The following is a 16,177-nucleotide window of genomic DNA, read 5'->3' as shown; positions in this document are numbered from 1 at the left end:
CCAGTTTGTAGTTCTCAAGGTCCATAGGCTCCTTCCAACGCTTAGTCAGTGCTAACTACAGGGTTTTAACTGTTGCTCCTGTCGCTGCCAGAGCGGTTCCCTCTTCTTTGCTTATTTTGGCTTCCTCTGTTTGCAAGTCTATTCAGTGTCTAATTTCCTCTCTGACACAAGGGGGAGAAGGTGGTCACTTATCTAGGCTCACGTGTTCAGTTGTGTTGTGGTGAGGGAGGACCATTGCAAACAAATATCACTGGTGTGTGTGGGGAGTGCTCGCGGCGTACGGGCCACACTGGGTTTGCCCCCGCTCATGGAGGCATGTGCCTTCCGGGTCTACACTGCTCAAGCTCCAGGGTGCTCTACAGGGGTACTGTCCAAAGCGGACCCTGGGTTTCGTGCCTTTCCCAGGTCTGAGCTGCTCAGGTTCAGGTTCTCGGGTACTCCACAAAGGCACAGGCTCGGTTGGGCCTGAGTCTTGTGCCCTTCCCAGGTCTGAGCTGCTCACGTTCAGGTTCTCGGGTACTCCACAAAGGCACAGGCTCGGTTGGGCCTGAGTCTTGCGCCCTTCCCAGGTCTGAGCTGCTCAGGTTCAGGTTCTCGGGTACTCCACAAAGGCACAGGCTCGGTTGGGCCTGAGTCTTGCGCCCTTCCCAGGTCTGAGCTGCTCAGGTTCAGGTTCTCGGGTACTCCACAAAGGCACAGGCTCGGTTGGGCCTGAGTCTTGCGCCCTTCCCAGGTCCGAGCTGCTCAGGTTCAGGTTCTCGGGTACTCCACAAAGGCACAGGCTCGGTTGGGCCTGAGTCTTGTGCCCTTCCCAGGTCCGAGCAGCTCAGGCGACCAGGTGCTTGGCGCGCGCACTGTCCCAGGTGGGCCGTACGTCGTAATCGCCTCCTGGCCCCAGCTGCTCGGTTTCCAGGTGCACCGGGAGAGCACCACTCAGGTGTGCTGTGTGTCTCCTCTGGGGAGCTGACCGCAGGCTGTGAGCCTCCTGGCAGATGTCAACCGTTCAGCATCCCAGGAAGACACGGTTAGCAACTGGGAGCCTGCTCAAAAGTTTGGTGGAAGATGCCGGTCTCTGGAGCCAAGATTGCCCCTTGCCTTCCGGCTCTGGCTGTCTCATGCCTGCCTCTCTGCCTCTGGCGGTGGGTAGGGGCCTGTACTCAGCTGGCTAGCTCTCCTTTGGTGTTTGCTCAATCATTTGTTCTGTGAGCAGGCCAAGCTGTGAGTTAGATTAGAGCCTTTTGCGGGAAAGTTCTCTCTCTCTCTCTCTCTCTCTCTCTCTTTTCCCTCTCTGGCTATCCCACAGTTTGGGTTGCTATCTCACATTAGTTCCCTCAGATTGTCCTCAGGGCATTCAGGCCTGGTGCTTACCCTAAGTATGTAACCCGCGCCACCCTGTCCAACCCCTGCTTGCTTGTGGTGGACGTGAGCTTCTGGGCTACTTCTCCACTGGGAGTTGTGGTTAGGTGCATATTCTGTGGGTATTTTTTCCCCCTCCCAGTTATGTTGCCCTTTGAGATTCCAAAACTCCCTAAAGACTCGCCTGTGAGAGGGTTTCCTGCTGTTTGGAAACTTCTCCTTCATGACTCCCTCCCCAGGACGGGTCTCCATCCCTAACTCTTTTGTCTTTTATATTTTGTCCTACCTCCTTTAGAAGAGAATGGGCTGCCTTTCTGGGTGCCTGGTGTCCTCTGCCAGTATTCTGAAGTTGTTTTGTAGAAGTTGCTCAGCATTCAAATGATCTTTTGATGAATTTGTTGGGGAGAAAGTGGTCTCCTCTTCCTATTCCTCTGCCATCTTGGGACAACCCCACTTTTATAGTTTCTATCCGGAAAAAATTACAGGTTTGAATCTGTGTTTTCCAGGAATAGGGAAAACCTTCCTCTCAAATTCATTATGACAGTAATTTGGTAAAATTATAAGCAAATTAAAACAATCATATTTTCTCTCTGACTCCTCCAGAGACTAGAAAATCTTAGGTTTCCAGTAACTTTATCAAATGAGTTACAAAGGTTATTTCACTAACAGGTATAGAACTCACAAGGATTTTTTTGAGACCTTGAAAAGGGAAGAATTCACCTAGGTTTGTTAGGTGAAACTTGTGATAAGCCTTTGGCATGACTTTCCCAGCCCTATTTTATTTTAAAAGTTCAGTCTGAGAATCTATGAAAGTTTCAGCAAAGCAAGATATTTGAAATCAATTATCATTATATAAATCATTTGGCCAAATTTATTGAGAGCAGACCTATTTTTCAAACAAGCTAGCCTTAGTTTTGTTGTATTTGATAAAAAGGAGATTAATTTTAGGGAGAAAACATGTTTCAATAAATGTTAAATCCCAGTTTGTTAATGGAGGTCTGTATCTTGTAAGACTCATCTCCTGGATAGTTCTTTGCTGTTATGTGATATTAATGTGAAATTTAATTGAATTCCTAAAGAACACCCTAAGTTTGTTTCTGAAGCTTATATCAGTAATCTCTCTTTGGATAAAGATCATATGCCTCATGAGCTGCAACCAGGACTGGAAAAAGACATAATTTAAGGGACTGTCTCCACCCTGGATGGAAGGACCTTCTTATTTGGTATTCTTAACTAGCTTATGCACAATGAAACTGAAGGGAAATTAACTATTAGATTAATTCACACTTCCAAAGGCCTCTACAATGGACTGATCTATAGAGAAGACACTGACCTGATCTCACCCTAAAATGATGCTCAGAGTAATGACTTACAGTGAACAGTGTCGGATTCATGATCTCTGAAGAAGATTTAGCTTTGGGACCAGGGACCAGGGACCAGGCTTGATCATGCAAGAGCTTTTGTGTAGCAGAGTTTTATTAAAGTATGAAAGTGATAGAGAAAGCTTCTGACATAGTCATCAGAAGGGGGACGGAGAGTACCCCCCTTGCTCGTCATCTAAGCAAGGAGTTTCATATTTTTTAAATTAGTTATTACAAAAATCAAAAGAATGTCTCAAGGTTGTAAAGATTTTACTAGATCCACTCCCATAATACACATTTTAAGATAACAGGATTAGTCAGAAGGTTTTCAGGAAGGAGAAACATGTCCTCAAGCAGGATACATTATTGTTATACAATCCTTACTAAGGAATGTAGAAAATGACATGTCTCCTTTCCTCCTCCTTGAGAATTCCAGACCCCTTTCTCCTCCTCAGGGACCCCAGACTTTTTATTAAACTGCCTAGGAATGGACTCTCTCAAGAGGAAAAACTACTACACTAGGACGAGAAGAAGACAATATCAGAGATAGATAGTTTGCCCAATGTGAACCTGATTCGTATGATCATTGATGATGTTTTCTTGACTTCTTAGACCTTTGCATAGAAATCAAATGCTTTTCTATCATAGGCCGATCCTATGCTAGTTTTAGAAATCAATCCAATTGTTGAGTTTGTGGTCAATTACCTGTGTGTAGTTCTGTGTTACCTTGTTGAATTTCTCTACTCCAAATCTCTAACTTGTTGACCTTCGAGAAAATTTACTTAGGGAAAAAAAAGACTATAATCATATTCAGGTCATGGTTCACATACTGTGGAAGCCGGGGCTTGGACAATTTTGAGCATTACTTTGCTAGTGTGTGAGATGGGTGAAATTGTGTGATAGTTTGAGCATTCCTTGGCATCGCCTTTCTTTGGGATTGGAATGAAAACTGATCTCTTCCAGTACTGTGGCCACTGCTGAGTTTTCCAAATTTCCTGGCATATTGAGTGCAGCACTTTCCTAGCATCATTTTTTAGGATTTGAAATAGCTTAATTGGAATTCCATCACCTCCACTAGCTTTGTTTGTAGTGATACTTCCTAAAGCCCACTTGCCTTTGCATTCCAGGATGTCTGGCTCTAGGTGAGTGATCACACCATCATGATTATCTGGGTCCTTAAGATCTTTTTTGTACAGTTCTTCTGTGTATTCTTGCCACCTCTTCTTAAAATTTTCTGCTTCTGTTAGGTCCATACCATTTCATGTGAACTGTGACCTTCCAGATGTTAAAGTTGGATTTAAGAAAAGGCAGAGGAACCAGAAAAAATTGCCAACATCTGTTGGATCATCAAAAAAGCAAGAGAATTCCAGAAAAACATCTACTTCTGCTTTATTGACTAAGCCAAAGCCTTTGACTGTGTGGATCACAACAAATTGTGGAAAATTATTCAAGAGATAGGACTACCAGGCCACCTGACCCACCTCATGAGAATTCTGTATGCAGGTCAAGAAGAAACAGTTAGAACTGGACATGGAACAACAGACTGATTCCAAATTGGGAAAGGAGTATATTGTCTCCTGCTATATATTGTCACCCTGCTTATTTAACTTATGTGCAGAGTCTATCATGAGAAATGCTGGACTGGATGAAGCACAAGCTGGAATCAAGACTGCAGGGAGATATATCAACAACCTCAGATATGCAGATGATACCACCCTTATGACAGAAAGTGAAGAAGAACTAAAGAGCCTCTTGATGAAAGTGAAAGAGGAAAGTGAACAAGTTGGCTCAAAACTCAATATTCAGAAAACTAAGATCATGGCATCTGGTCTCATCACTTCATGGCAAATAGATGGGGAAACAGTGAAAACAGTGGCTGACTTTATTTTCTTTGGGCTCCAAAGTCACTGCAGATGGTGATTGCTGCCATGAAATTAAAAGATGCTTACTCCTTGGAAGAAAAGCTATGGTCAACCTAGACAGTTCTTTAAAAAGCAGAGACATTCCTTTGCCATCAGAGGTCTGTCTAGTCAAGGCTATGGTTTTTCCAGTGGTCACGTATGGATGTGAGAGTTGGACTATAAAGAAAGCTGAGCACTGGAGAATTGATGCTTTTGAACTGTAGTGTTGGAGAAGACTCTTGAGAGTCCCTTGGACTGCAAGATCCAACCAGTCCATCCTAAAGGAGATCAGTCTTGGGTGTTCATTGGTAGGACTGATGTTGAAGCTGCAACTGCAATACTTTGGCCACCTAATGCGAAGAGCTGACTCATTTGAAAAGACCCTGATGCTGGGAGGGATTGGGGGCAGGAGGAGAAGGGGACGACAGAGGATGAGATGGTTGGATGGCATCACTGACTCAATGGACATGTGTTTGCATGGATTGTGGAAGTTGGTGATGGACAGGGAGGCCTGGTGTGCTGCGGTTCGTGGGGTCGTAAAGAGTTGGACAGGACTGAGCGATTAAACTGAATTGAAGACATGAGATTAGCTGAGAAACAAATGCTGTGTTCATTCCAAACAAAAGATGTATCCTATATCATAGCACCTGGAGTTGCTACTCTGAAACTAATAAGATATTTTGCAAAATATATGCCTACAATGGAAACCTCCTCCATCCCCGCAAAAGGACCAGTGTTAGTTGAGCCTCTCCAGATATGGCTAGTGTGCATCTGATGACCTCATTAATTTTTTCAGGAATGAAAATAGTGAAGTCCTGGGCCACGTGACTAGGTGAGGACAAATAGATAGCTGTCTAAATCAGTTGAATCATAGGTCTATCCATTCCCCTTAGTATCTGGAATTATCACAAGTTATACTCTAGCCAAAAGATGTGTCCTGTGTAATAATAAAATTACCATTTCCCTGGCACTGCAATTAATCAAACCTCACTGCAAATATAGGCAAGAGAGATAAACAGAAATTTCTAGCTTTGCAGATATTCAAATGTATTGGAGCATTACCCACAATTGACTAATTAAATCTCTGATCAATATTTTAGGGTGTGTGATTCATGATTTCATGACTTCAGTTGAGGAGATGTAGCAACAGAGACCTAGAAGCAAACCATTCATTCTATTCCAGGTATTCTGCATAATAAAAGAAATTAGGCAGCTTGTTATTCTGGGTATATCTATTTGTGACCCCACAATCCCAATCTTAAATATTTATCCAACATACATAAATACAAAACAGCCCAGTTGTCAGTTAATAAAAGAATGAACAAATTGTTAGATGTCCATGCAATGGAATTCTAATCATCAATGAAAGTGAACAATTTACCATTACACTAGACTTCAGGTGAGATCACTGAGGCTCAAATATGAAAAAACATCTACCATGTTTCAGTTAGGTAGGTTTGCATTGTCAGCCTGAGACCCATTCTTCTATCTGTTCATTATATTCTATGTGGGAACTCAGACCTTTCCAACAATAACCATGGAAACTGCTCTGAGTCCATTTGGGAAAAAATGTTGTTTTGCCTGGGTAAATGTAATATTTTTTTCTGACACTTTTGTATCTTTGTTTTATGACATGGAGAAAAGAAGTCTTTTGAGAATAATGCACCCAATAATTTAACTGTTTTACTAATTAGAATAATTTGTAAATAATTTGGGATTCTTTATAAATATAATAAAGTGCCTGTGAGCAATGATCAGTTAGATCATCCTTTATTTTATTTACTTTTTTAATTAGAGGATAATTGCTCTAAAATATTGTGATAGTTTCTGCCATACCTCAACATGGATCAGTCATAGGTGAACACATGCCTCTCCCTTCTGAAACGCCCTCCCACATTTCGCCCCACAGCACCCCATAGGTTGTCAGAGAGCACCAGTTCTGAGTTCCCCAAGTCATATGGCAAATTCCCACTTGCTAGCCATTTTACCTATGATAAAGTGTGTGTTTCAATGCTACTCTCCCACTTCATCCCTCCCTCTCTTCCCACAACTGTGTCCACAAGTCTGTTCACTATGTTTGAATCGCCACTGCTGCCCTGCAGATAGGCTCATCCGTACCATCCTTCTGTATTCCGTACACATATGTTAGTATATGATATTTGTTTTTCTCTTTCTGATTTACTTCTCTTTCTAACTTACCCCACCTTTGTCTTTCTTACTTACTCATCCTAGTATATTAGGCTGTAGGTTCATCCACCTCATTAGAATTGGCTCAAAAGTGCTCTTTTTTATGACTGAGCAATATTCCATGATATACATGTGTTACAACTTCTTTATCCATTCATCATCAATGGACATCTAAGTTGCTTCCATGTCCTAGCTATTGCAAATAGTGCTACAATGAACATTGGGATACCTGTGTCTTTTTCAATTATGGTTTTCTCAGGATATATGCCCAGTAGTGGAATTGTTGGGTCTTTTTTTTTTTTTTTTCATTTTTACAACAAACCCTTGTGTCGAGGGAATTGTTGGGTCTTATGGGAGTTTTCTTCCTAGCTTTTTAAGGAATCTCCATACTGTTCTCCATAGTGGCTCCATCCATTTACATTTCAACAAAAGTGCAAGATGGTTCCCTTTTCTCCACATCCTCTCCAGCATTTATTATTTGCAGATTTTTTGATTATGACCATTCTGACTGGTGTGAGGTGCTACCTCATTGAAGTTTTGATTTGCATTTCTCTAATAATGAGTGGTATTGCATATCTTTTGATGTTTTTATTAATCATCTGTATGTCTTTGGAGAAATGTCTGTTTAGGTCTTTGGGCAACTTTTCAATTGGGTTGTTTGTTTTTTTGGTATTGAGTTGTACGAGCTGCTTGTATTTTTTGGAGATTATTCCTTTGTCAATTGTTTCATGCGCTATTATTTTCTCCCATTTTGAGGGTTGATTTTTCACCTTGTTTATAGTGCCCTTTGCAGTACAAAAGTTTCACGTTTAATTACATTTGTTTAAGTACATTTAATTAATTAATTACATTTAATTCTGCTCAGTTCTGTCATATCCAACTCTCTGCAACCCCATGGACTGCAGCATGCCAGGCTTCCCTGTCCATCACCAACACCCGGAGCTTGCTCAAACTCATGTCCATCGAGTCGGTAATGCCATCCTACCATCTCATCCTCTGTCATCCCCTTCTCCTCCTGCCTTCAATCTTTCCCAGCACCAGGGTCTTTTCCAATGAGTCAGTTCTTTGCATCACGTGGCCAAAGTATTGGAGTTTCAGCTTCAGCATTAGTCCTTCCAATGAATACTCAAGACTGATTTCCTTTAAGATGGACTGATTGGATCGCCTTGCAGTCCAAGAGACGCTCAAGAGTCTTCTCCAACATCACAGTTCAAAAGCATCAATTCTTCAGTGCTCAGCTTTCTTTACATTCCAACTGTCACATCCATACATGACTACTGGCAAAACCATAGCTTTGACTAGGCAGTCCTTTGTTAGTAAAGTAATGTCTGCTTTTTAATATGCTGTCTAGGTTTGTCAGAGCTTTTCTTCCAAGGAGCAAGTGTCTTTTAATTTCATGGTTGCCTTCACCATCTGTAGTGGTTTTGCAGCCTGAAAAAATAAAGTCTGTCTCTGTTTCCATTGTTTTCCCATCTACTTGCCATGAAGTGATGGGACCAGATGCCATGATCTTAGTTTTCTGAATGGTGAGTTTTAAGCCAACTTTTTCACTCTCCTCTTTCACTTTCATTAAGAGGCTTTTTAGTTCTTCCCTTTCTGCCATAAGGGTGGTGTTGTCTGCATATCTGAGGTTATTGATATTTCTCCCAGCAATCTTGATTGCAGCTTGTGCTTCATCCAGCCCATCATTTCTCATGATGTACTCTGCATATAAGTTAAATAAGCAGGGTGACAATATTCAGCCTTGACGTACTCCTTTCCCTATTTGGAACCAGTCTGTTTTTCCATGTACTGTTCTAACTCTTGCTTCTTGACCTGCACACAGATTTCTCAGGAGGCAGGTCAGGTGGTCTGCTACCCCAATCTCTTAAAGAGTTTTCCCCAGTTTTTTGTGATCCACACAAAGGCTATGGCCACCTAAATAAAGCAGAAGTAGATATTTTTCTGGAATTTTCTTGGTTTTTCAATAATCCAAGAGATGTTGGCAATTTGATCTCTGGTTCCTCTGCCTTGTCTAAATCCAGCTTGAACATCTGGTAGTTCACACTTCATGTCCTGTTGAAGCCTGGCTTGGAGAATTTTGAGCATTACTTTGCTAGTGTGTGAGATGAGTTCAATTGTGCTGTCGTTTGAACATTCTTTGGCACTGTCTTTCTTGGGATTGGGATGAAAGCTAATCTTTTCCATTCCTGTGGCCACTGCTGAGTTTTCCAAATTTTCTGGCATATTGAGCACAGTACTTTCACAGCATCATCTTTTAGGATTTGAAATTGCTCACCTGCAATTCCATCACCTCCACTAGCTACGTTTAGTTAAGCTTGTTTTTTTTTTTTTTCCCCATCACTCTAAAAGGTGGATCATAAAGGATCTGTGATTTATGTCAAAGAATGTTCTGCCTATGGTTTCCTTTAAGATTTTTGCAATTTCTAGTCTTATATTTACATCTTTAATTCATCTTGAATTATTTTTTTGTCTGGTGTGAAGAAGTGTTCTAATTTCATTCTCTTACACATAGCTGTCCAGTTTTCCCAGCATCACTTATTGAACAGGCTATCTTTTCTCCATTGCATATTCTTGCCCCCTTTGTCAAGGATAAGGTGCCCTTGGATGTTTGTGTTTGTCTCTGGGCTTTCTACCTTGATCCAGGGGCCTATATTTCTGTTTTTCTGCCAGTACCATACTGTCTTAATAACTGTAGGTTTGTAGTATAATTTGAAGTCAGAAAGGTTGATTCCTCCCATCCCTTTTTTCATTCTTAAGATTTCTTTACTTTTTCAGGGTCTTTTGTGTTTCCATGTAAGTTGGGATTTTTTTTTTTCTTTTAGTTCTAGTTCTGTGAAAAATACCATTGGTAGATCAATAGGAGTTGCATTGAATCTACAAATTTCTTTCAATAGTATAGTCATTTTCTCAGTATTGATTCTTCCAATCCAAGAACATGGAATATGTCTCCATCTTTTTGTGTCACCTTTGATTTCTTTCATCAGTATCTTATTGTTTTCTACATGAAAATCTTTTGTCTAGTTTAGGTTGGCTTATTCCTAGGTATTTTATTCTTTTGTTGCAATAGAGAATGGGATTGTTTTCTTTATTTCTCTTTCTATTTTTCATTTTTAGTGTATAGGAATGCAAGGGATTTATGTGTATTAATTTTATATCCTGAGACTTTACTATATTAATCAACTAGCTCTATTAATTTCTGATGGCATTTTTAGGGTATTCTAGGTATAGTTTTATGTCACCTCCGAACAGTGATGGTTTCTCTTCTTCTTTTCCAATCTGCATTTCTTTCTCTTCTTTGATTTCTGTGGCTAGGACTTCCAAACTATTTTGAATAGTAGTAGCAACAGTGGGCACACTTGCTGTATTCCTGATCTTAGTGGAAACACATTTAAGCTTTCACTGTTGAGAATAAACTCACTTTGGATTGCCATACATTGTCTTTTTTTTTACGTTTAGGTAGGTTCATTCTATGTCTACATTCTGGAGAGCTTTTATTATAAATGGATGCTGGATTTTGTTGAAAGATTTCTCTACATCTATTGAGATGATCATATTTTTTTTTTTATCTTTCACTTTCTATTGTGGTGTATCACACTGATTGATTTGTGTGTACTGGAGAATCTTTACATTCCTTGAATAAACCCTTCTTGATCATGCTGTGTGATCAAGTGTTGTTGGATTCTGTTTGCTTGAACCTTATTGAGAATTTTTGCATCCATTTGTATCAGTGATATGGGCCTCTAATTTTCTTTTTATCTGAAATCTTTGTCTGGTTTTTGTATCAGGGCAATGGTGGCCCTGTAGAATCACATTGGCAGTTTCCCTTCCTCTGCAACTTTCTGGAAGAGTTTGAGTAGGTAGGTGTTAGCTGTTTTCTACTTTTGGTAGAACTCACCTGTGAAGACATCTGGCCCTGGCCTTTGTTGTTATTGCTGTTGTTGTTGGAAGATTGTTGATTACAATTTCAATTTCCATGCTTGTGATTGGTCTGTTTGTATTTTCTATTTCTTCCTGGTTCAGTTTTGAAAGGTTATACTTTTCTAATAATGTGTCCATTTTCTACTGGGTTCTTTTTTTTTTTTTTTGACATAGAGTTGCTTGTAGTAGTCTCTTAGGATCCTTTGTATTTCAGTGTTGTCTGTTGTAATTTTTTTTTTTTTTCATTTTGAATTTTACTGTTTCGAGTCTTCTCTTTTTTTCATAATGAGTCTGTCTAATGATTTGTCATTCTTTCTTAATCTTCTCAATTAGGAAGCTTTTAAATTTATTTCTTTTTTTTTATTGCTTCCTTCATTTCTTTTTCATATATTTCTGCTGTGCTCTTTAAGATTTCTTTCCTTCTACTAACTTTGGGTGTTTTTTATTGTTGTTGTTGTTCTATTTCTTTTTCCAGTTGCTATAGGTGTAAGGGTAGACCATTTTTCGGATGGTTCTCTTGCTTCTTAAGGTAGGCTTGTATTGCTATAAACTTCCCTCTTATCGTTGCTTTTACTGTGTCCCCTAGGTTTTGAATTGTCGTGTTTCATTGTCTTTGGCTTCTAGGTATTTTTTGGTTTCCTCTTTGATTTCTTCAGTGACCTCTTGGTTGTTCAGAAGTATGTTGTTTAGCCTTTATGTATTTGTGTTTTTTTATGGTTTTTTTCTTCCCCCCATGAAAGTGAAAGTCGCTCAGTCTGACTCTTTGCGACCCCATGGACTATACAGTCCGTGGAATTCTCCAGACTGCAAGGAGATAAAACTGCAAGGAGGTCTCCATACTGGAGTGGGTAGCCTTTCCCTTCCCCAGGCGATCTTCCCAACCCAGGAATCGAACCCAGTTCTCCCACATTGCAGGAGGCTTCTTTACCAACCCAGTGCAGTTGATATCTAATCTTATAGCATTATGGTTGTAAATGATGCCTGACATGATTTCAATTCTTTGTGATTTACAAAGACTTGATATGTGACCCAAGATGTGGCCTATCCTGGAGAATGTTCCATGTGTGCATTTTGAGAAGAAAGTGCAATCTACCATTTTGGAATGAAATGCCCTATAGATATCACTTAGATCAAATTGGTCCAATATATCATTTAAAACTTGTGTTACCTTATTAATTTTCTTTCTGGATGATCTGTCCATTGGTGTGAGTGCTGAGTTAAGTCCGACATTATTATTGTGTTACAGTCGATTTCCCCTTTAATAGTTGCTAGCATTTTCCTTATGTATTGAAGTGCTCCTTTGTTTGGTGCATGCATATTTATAATTGGTAAATCTTCCCAGATTGATCTCTTGATCATTGTGTAGTGTCCTTTGTTGTTTTTATTTTGGAGCCCCTTATATATGATATACGGAGAAGGCACCCCACTCCAGTACTCTTGCCTGGAAAATCCCATGGACGGAGGAGCCTGGTGGGCTACAGTCCGTGGGGTCACACAGAGTCGGACACGACTGAAGCGACTTAGCAGCAGCAGCAGCAGCAGCATATATGATATATGTAGTGCCACTCTCACTTTATTTTTATTTCCATTTGCATGGAGTATCTTTTGCAGCCTCTACTTTCAGTCTGTATGTGTCCCTAGGTCTGAGGTGGGTCTCTTATGGAAAGCAAGTATAGGGGTCTTGTTTCTGTATCCATTCAGCCAGTCTGTACCCTTTGGTTGGAGCATTAATCCATTTATATTTAAATTTATTATTGATATATATGATCCTATTACCATTTTCTTTATTGGTTTGAGTTTGATTTTGTGGCCTTTTTTTCCCTTTATTATATAACAGAATTCCCTATCTTAGAAATGTCTTTAACATTTTTTTGTAAAGCTGGTTTAGTACTGCTAACTTCTCTTAACTATGGATTGTCTGTAAAGGTTTCAAATTTTCCTTCAAATCTGAATGAGATCCTTGCTGAATAGAGTAATATGGCTTCTAGGTTTTTTTTTCCCCCTTTCATCACTTTAAATGTACCCTGCCACTTCACTCTGGCCTGCAGAGTTTCTATTGAAAGATCAGCTATTATTCCTATGTGGATCTCTTTGTATATCATTTGTTTCTGTTCCCTTATTGCTTTTAAAATTTGTACTTTGGGTTTAATTTTTGTTGGTTTGATTCATATGTGTCTTGGTATATTTTTCCTTGGGTTTATCCATGGTATGGGACTCTGTGGGCTTCCTAAATTGGGTGGCTATTTCATTTCCCATGTTAAGGAAGTTTCTGAGTATAATCTCCACACATATTTTCATACCGTTTTTCTCCTCTTCTTCTGGGACCACTCTAATTTCAATGTGGATGTAAATAATGTTGTCCCAGAGGCCTCTGAGACCATCCTCATTTATTTTATTTTCTTTGTCCTGCTCTGGTTTAGTTATTTCCACTCTTCTATCTTCCAGCTCACTTATCTGTTCTTCTACCTATTTATTCTGTTGTTACCTCACTCTAGTGCATTTTTTAATCTCATTTATTGTGTTATTCATTGCTGATTGTCTATTCTGTTATTCTACTAAGTCCTTCTTAAACATTTCTTATATTTTCTGCATCTCTTATGCCTCTAGTCTATTTATCTATGCCTCCATTTTACTTCCAAGATTTTGGATCATCTTTACTATCATTACTCTGTATTCTTTTTCAGGTAAATTGCTTATTTCCTTTCATATTTTTGGTCGGTGGTTTTATACTGTATTCTTTCATTTGCTGCATGTTTGTCTGTCTATTCATTTTGCTTAATTTCCTATGTTTGGGGTCTCCTGTCTATAGGCTGGAAGGTTGTAGGTCCCCTTACTTGTGGAGTCTGTCCCCATGGGTGGGTTTGGACCCATGCTTTGTTCAAGTTTCCTGGTTGGAGGGATTTGTGCCTGTTCTCTGGTGGATGGAGCTGGACATTGTCTCCCTGGAGGGCGGTGCCACGTCTGGTGGTGTGTTTTGATGTGTCTGTGGGCTTGGTATGGCTTTGGGCAGCCTTCTGCTAAGGAGCAGGGTTGTGTTCCTCTTTGGCTAAAGGTTTGCAGTCAGACATCCAGCACTTAAGCTTGCTGACATTTGAGTGGGGCTTGGTCTTAGTGTGAGATGGAGGCCTCTGGGAGAATTCTCACCAATTAATGTTCCATAGCATCTGGAGTTCTCGAGTGGTGCAGAGTCCTAGACTTTTGTCTCCCACCTTGGTAATTCAGGCCCAGACCCTTACTGCAGCACCAAGATTTCATACGCCACGCAGTTCAGCAGACAAATCCCCAAGACTAATGGTGAAACAATACTCAGTAGCCAAGAACACCCAAAGAGACTCACACACTTTCTTTTTTTTTTTTTCCATTCATAAAACTTTTATTCCACTTACTTGAACTTAATACACATGTTCTTAACAATTATGCTTGGATTGTTCATGAAAATCTCATAAGACATTAAATAAAGCTAGCCATCATCTCAAGTTATTTCCCTGTTAACTATTTTTTTACAGCACATGCATGTTAGGCAAGTATCAAAAAAAAAAAAAAAAATCACAAAAGCAAAAAAAAAAAAAACAACTAAAAAAAGTTAAATATATGGGTTTTTGTTTTACTGCTGTGCTTGATATACATGAAGTAATGAATATCAAGCAATTCATTTTTACTGCATCTTTACTTGTACATTTGTTCTTAGGTTGCCTAAAATATTTAAATGCAAATAAAATGAGTGTAGCAAAAATAATGAAAGCAAACAGCAGGTAACTTTGCAAATAATGGAATGTGAACCGTTTCTGCCCTTATCGAGAGTAAACTGGGTCACAACTAAAGGAACACTCCTGTAGCTGCAGTCAACAGTGTGCACACTGCGTCTGAGTATTCCACAGATAACACATGGTTTAACACGCGATATCCACGGGATATCCATTTCTGCTACAGCTTTGTAAGTGCTCCAAACCTAAGAAGTACCCACAACTACACCTGGGACTGGAACCAATTATCCCTTTTATTCCCCACCAGGACATACCAATATGCAGGCAGTTTTCTTTGCTTAGTCACGGAAGTAGTTTTAACACTGGCCCTTGTGAAGCCACAATGTACCAAAAGTACTATGCCAAACATTTATAACTTGTATAAAAATTCCACATCCCAATATTGGCCAAGATGAAAACAGATAACTCCCTAAATGTTAACTGGCTCTACTCCCCTAATATTAAACATAAAAACCACATGGGAAATATAGAAATTCAAATAGAAGTAACATAAACCTGTCATAAATCGTAAACAAAAAACTATTTGTGGGACAGCATGGATGACAAATGGTCTACTGTGTAAATTTTAGAATGAGGCAGACAAAAGTTGGAAGGCCGGTTAATTTCCCCCTCCTTCTCCTGCTTCAGCTTCATCTCCTTGCATATCCGATGTCCACAATGTCAAATTATCTCTCAGTAACTGCATTATTAGCATGCTGTCTTTGTATGACTCTTCACTTAATGTATCAAGTTCAGCAATGGCTTCATCAAATGCTGTCTTTGCAAGAGAGCAGGCTTTCTCAGGGGAGTTCAGAATCTCATAATAGAACACAGAGAAGTTAAGGGCCAGACCCAGTCTGATAGGATGTGTTGGTTGCATTTCCTTTTTGCTGATTTCAAAAGCTTCTTGGTATGCTTGCTGTGACTGATCCACAATCCCTTTCTTGTCATCACCAGCCACAACCTCAGCCAAGTAGCAGTAGGAGTCTCCTTTCATTTTCAAATAGAAGACTTTGCTCTCTGCTTGTGAAGCATTGGGGATCAAGAACTTTTCCAAAAGAGACAGTACATCATTGCAGATATCTCTTAGCTCGGTCTCTATTCTCTCTCTGTATTCTCGAGCCATCTGCTGTTTTTTCTCAGCACCTTCCGTCTTTTGCTCAATACTGGAGATGACCCTCCAAGATGACCTACAGGCTCCTACAACATTTTTATAAGCAACTGAGAGAAGATTCCTCTCCTCACTAGATAATTCAGCTCCTTGCTCAGTTACAGACTTCATGCAGGCTGCCATGTCATCATATCGCTCAGCCTGCTCAGCCAGTTTGGCCTTCTGTACCAGCTCATTTTTATCCATGACTGGATGTTCTGTGTCCGGAGTAGGTGGCAACGGACAGACGGGGATCAGCAGTCTCTGGGCGGCAATAGCGAGGCTGAGACTCTGTCCCTGGATCTCGCAGCTCACCAAGACTCACACACTTTCAAAGAGAAAAGAAGAGAGAGAAAAGAGGGTGGGGAAAGGATAGAAACCTGAGTCAAAAAGAAGAGAGCAGTCAAGCCAATAAACAAACCCACAAGTGAAAATGAATACTAAAAACTAGACGAGCAAAATTTCAAAATCAAAAACATGGAAAACATGAAGAAGAACTAGACAGTACTGTAAAAATATGAATAAAATAAAAATTAAATGAATTTATTATAAATATCT

At 40.0% G+C, this 16,177-nt stretch overlaps 1 protein-coding gene across 1 annotated transcript; it reads right to left on the bottom strand.

The window, feature by feature from the left end:
- Nucleotides 1-14,937: 14,937 nt before the first annotated feature.
- On the bottom strand, nucleotides 14,938-15,915 carry LOC133041333 (14-3-3 protein zeta/delta-like). The gene has a single exon (XM_061121863.1). It carries the CDS (start codon nucleotides 15,824-15,826, stop codon nucleotides 15,089-15,091), a length of 738 nt encoding a protein of 245 aa, XP_060977846.1. The 5' UTR covers nucleotides 15,827-15,915; the 3' UTR covers nucleotides 14,938-15,088.
- Between the last annotated feature and the right edge of the window lie 262 nt (nucleotides 15,916-16,177).

Source organism: Dama dama, chromosome 3 (genome assembly GCF_033118175.1).
Source record: "Dama dama isolate Ldn47 chromosome 3, ASM3311817v1, whole genome shotgun sequence".
Classification (NCBI taxonomy): Eukaryota; Metazoa; Chordata; class Mammalia; order Artiodactyla; family Cervidae; genus Dama; species Dama dama.
Note: the sequence above shows the minus strand (reverse complement) of the source record. Positions and strands in the feature narration are given on the sequence as shown.

Coding starts and splice junctions, on each gene's coding strand:
- LOC133041333 (XM_061121863.1), bottom strand. CDS start 15,826: ATGGATAAAAATGAGCTGGTACAGAAGGCCAAACTGGCTGAGCAGGCT.